This window comes from Bison bison, unplaced genomic scaffold, assembly GCF_000754665.1.
Source record: "Bison bison bison isolate TAMUID 2011002044 unplaced genomic scaffold, Bison_UMD1.0 scf7180017864285, whole genome shotgun sequence".
NCBI lineage: Eukaryota > Metazoa > Chordata > Mammalia > Artiodactyla > Bovidae > Bison > Bison bison.
The window spans coordinates 1388088-1389892 of NW_011494857.1; the positions used below are offsets into that span (position 1 = coordinate 1388088).

At 62.7% G+C, this 1805-nt stretch overlaps 1 protein-coding gene and 1 long non-coding RNA gene across 3 annotated transcripts in view; one reads left to right on the plus strand and one right to left on the minus strand.

Moving 5' to 3' along the window:
* LOC104995667 overlaps positions 1–290 on the minus strand; it is a 2535-nt gene extending 2245 nt beyond the window's left edge. Inside the window, exon 1 of the long non-coding RNA XR_826073.1 lies at positions 114–290. This is a non-coding gene — a long non-coding RNA (uncharacterized LOC104995667). The remainder of the gene's footprint in view (positions 1–113) is intronic.
* Positions 291–764: 474 nt separating this feature from the next.
* The window catches only part of PRMT1 (protein arginine methyltransferase 1), a 10194-nt gene continuing 9153 nt past the window's right edge, over positions 765–1805 (plus strand). Inside the window, exon 1 of one of the 2 annotated variants that reach the window (XM_010849627.1) lies at positions 765–872. In XM_010849627.1, the coding sequence (XP_010847929.1) occupies positions 837–872 (36 nt within the window). In that variant the 5' untranslated portion in view covers positions 765–836. The remainder of the gene's footprint in view (positions 873–1805) is intronic. The other variant, XM_010849628.1, reaches the window with a different exon arrangement.

Genomic DNA, 1805 nt, shown 5'->3' on the forward strand with positions numbered 1-1805 from the left:
AAGCGGGTGGGTGTTCCCAGCGTGGTAGGACTCGGCAAAGGCCAAGTGCTTGAGTGGGGTCACTGGGTTTAAAAAACTTGTAACAATTAAGTAGAGGGCTAGAGATTAAATACCTCGATGCCTGAGTCCCATTTCTGACTTGATTCGGGATCCTGGCCAAGACCTCCCTCTCCTTGAGCCTCTCACTGCTTCAGTTTTCCCGCAGGAAAATGGGCACAAGCTCCTTTATTCCCCCTTGGATTCCCTACAAACTGGGAGAGCCACAGAGTGGACGATGAGTGACAGTTTGTTTGAGCCAATCTCTGAAGCCTAAAGCCTGCTTTCCTTTCTCGTGGGCCAATCGTCACGTTCTCCTTGCGGCCAGCCGCTTGGTGGAGGCAGGCCGAAAGCCTCATGACGTCACATCGTTAATAAACCAATAGCAGCTATTAAGAGGCGGGTACTTTTGGTGATAGTTCTATTTCAAGATGTCCGCTCAGCGCAGGGTCCGCCGGGAAGCTTTGAGGCGGTACTGGAGAAGGGGCGGGAACTCCCAGTAGATTCTGCCCAATCGTCAGTCGCGCTTCTTGCGATAGACGGGCAGTCTTTCCCATCCCCGTCGACTTAAGGGGGCGGGGTTCGGCACGCCAGACTAGGCGGGCACCTCAGCTTTGATGGGCGTCTCCTTCGCCCAATGGCTAAATGGCATTTCCACACAGGTCACCTCCGCTACCAATGAGATCTCCTGGCGGGGTCGCGGTGGGCGGGCCGTGGACCCTCCGGTATAAGGCGGTCCCGGGGGAGTGCGGAGAAAGGGGGGGTCTCGGCGGCCGGAGGAGGAGTAGACGCGGGTGAAGATGGCGGCAGCCGAGGCCGCGAACTGCATCATGGAGGTGAGCGCCAGGAGCGCCGCCGGGGGCGGGGGGCGGTTTGGAAGTCGGTGTTTTACGCCTCCGCCGTGGGGAAGGGGCTCTGAATCGCCGGATTGGGGTTGAAGACCCCCGGCTGTACGGAGGGGGGCGCCGCGTGCTCCGTGTCCGAGGATACCGTTTGAAGTGCGGGTTCCTTAGCTTTCGGGGGCCTGAGGCGCCACGCCAAGCCGAGGGCCTACTGCCCCCTCCCACGTGGAGGAGGGCTGGGGGCGCTTCCGGCCTGGCCCCCACGTGGCCGCGGCACGGTGGGTGGGGAGGGGGTGTGCCGTGCCCGCTGGCCCGGCGGGTTCCACGTGCGGGACAAAAGGCCCCGCCCCCGGCCGGGGGGAGGGGCGCCCCCGGGGGGGGGGGGCGGAGAGGAGGCTCGGACCCTCCCTCCGAGGCCCCCTGCCCTCCTCCCCGGGGATCGTGACAAGCACCTCGGGGTGGAACTTACGTGGGGACCTCCGCGCAGTAATGAGGCTCTTGGGAGGGACAGTGTGTCTCGACCCTCAACAAACCCCTTCCTGGGACCAGGGCATCTGCTTAGGCATCCGTCCAGGTTTCGTGCACTCTTGCGTTGGGACTGGAGGAAGACGAAGAATTGGTTCCCTCTGGGACCCCTCCTACCCTCCAGTTTCTTGTCTCTGGATTCTCCCCCTCTTTGGGAGCTGGGGGGATGGGGCATGCCCCTGTGACCTCCCTCTGGTCGATGGGGGGGCATCGAGCTGAAGGAGATCTTTCCCGATTAGGCGCTGTGCACCCCCTTGTGGCCATTTCTGGGTGTGTGGGCGGGACATCTTTTTCATGGGGCGTGTCTCCAAGCCCCCCTCCCCGTCGAAGCCCTCCCGGGCGAGGGAGAGAGAGGGAGAGAGAATCTGTCCTGGGAAGGGGGTGTGAGGCAGTGGAGGCAGC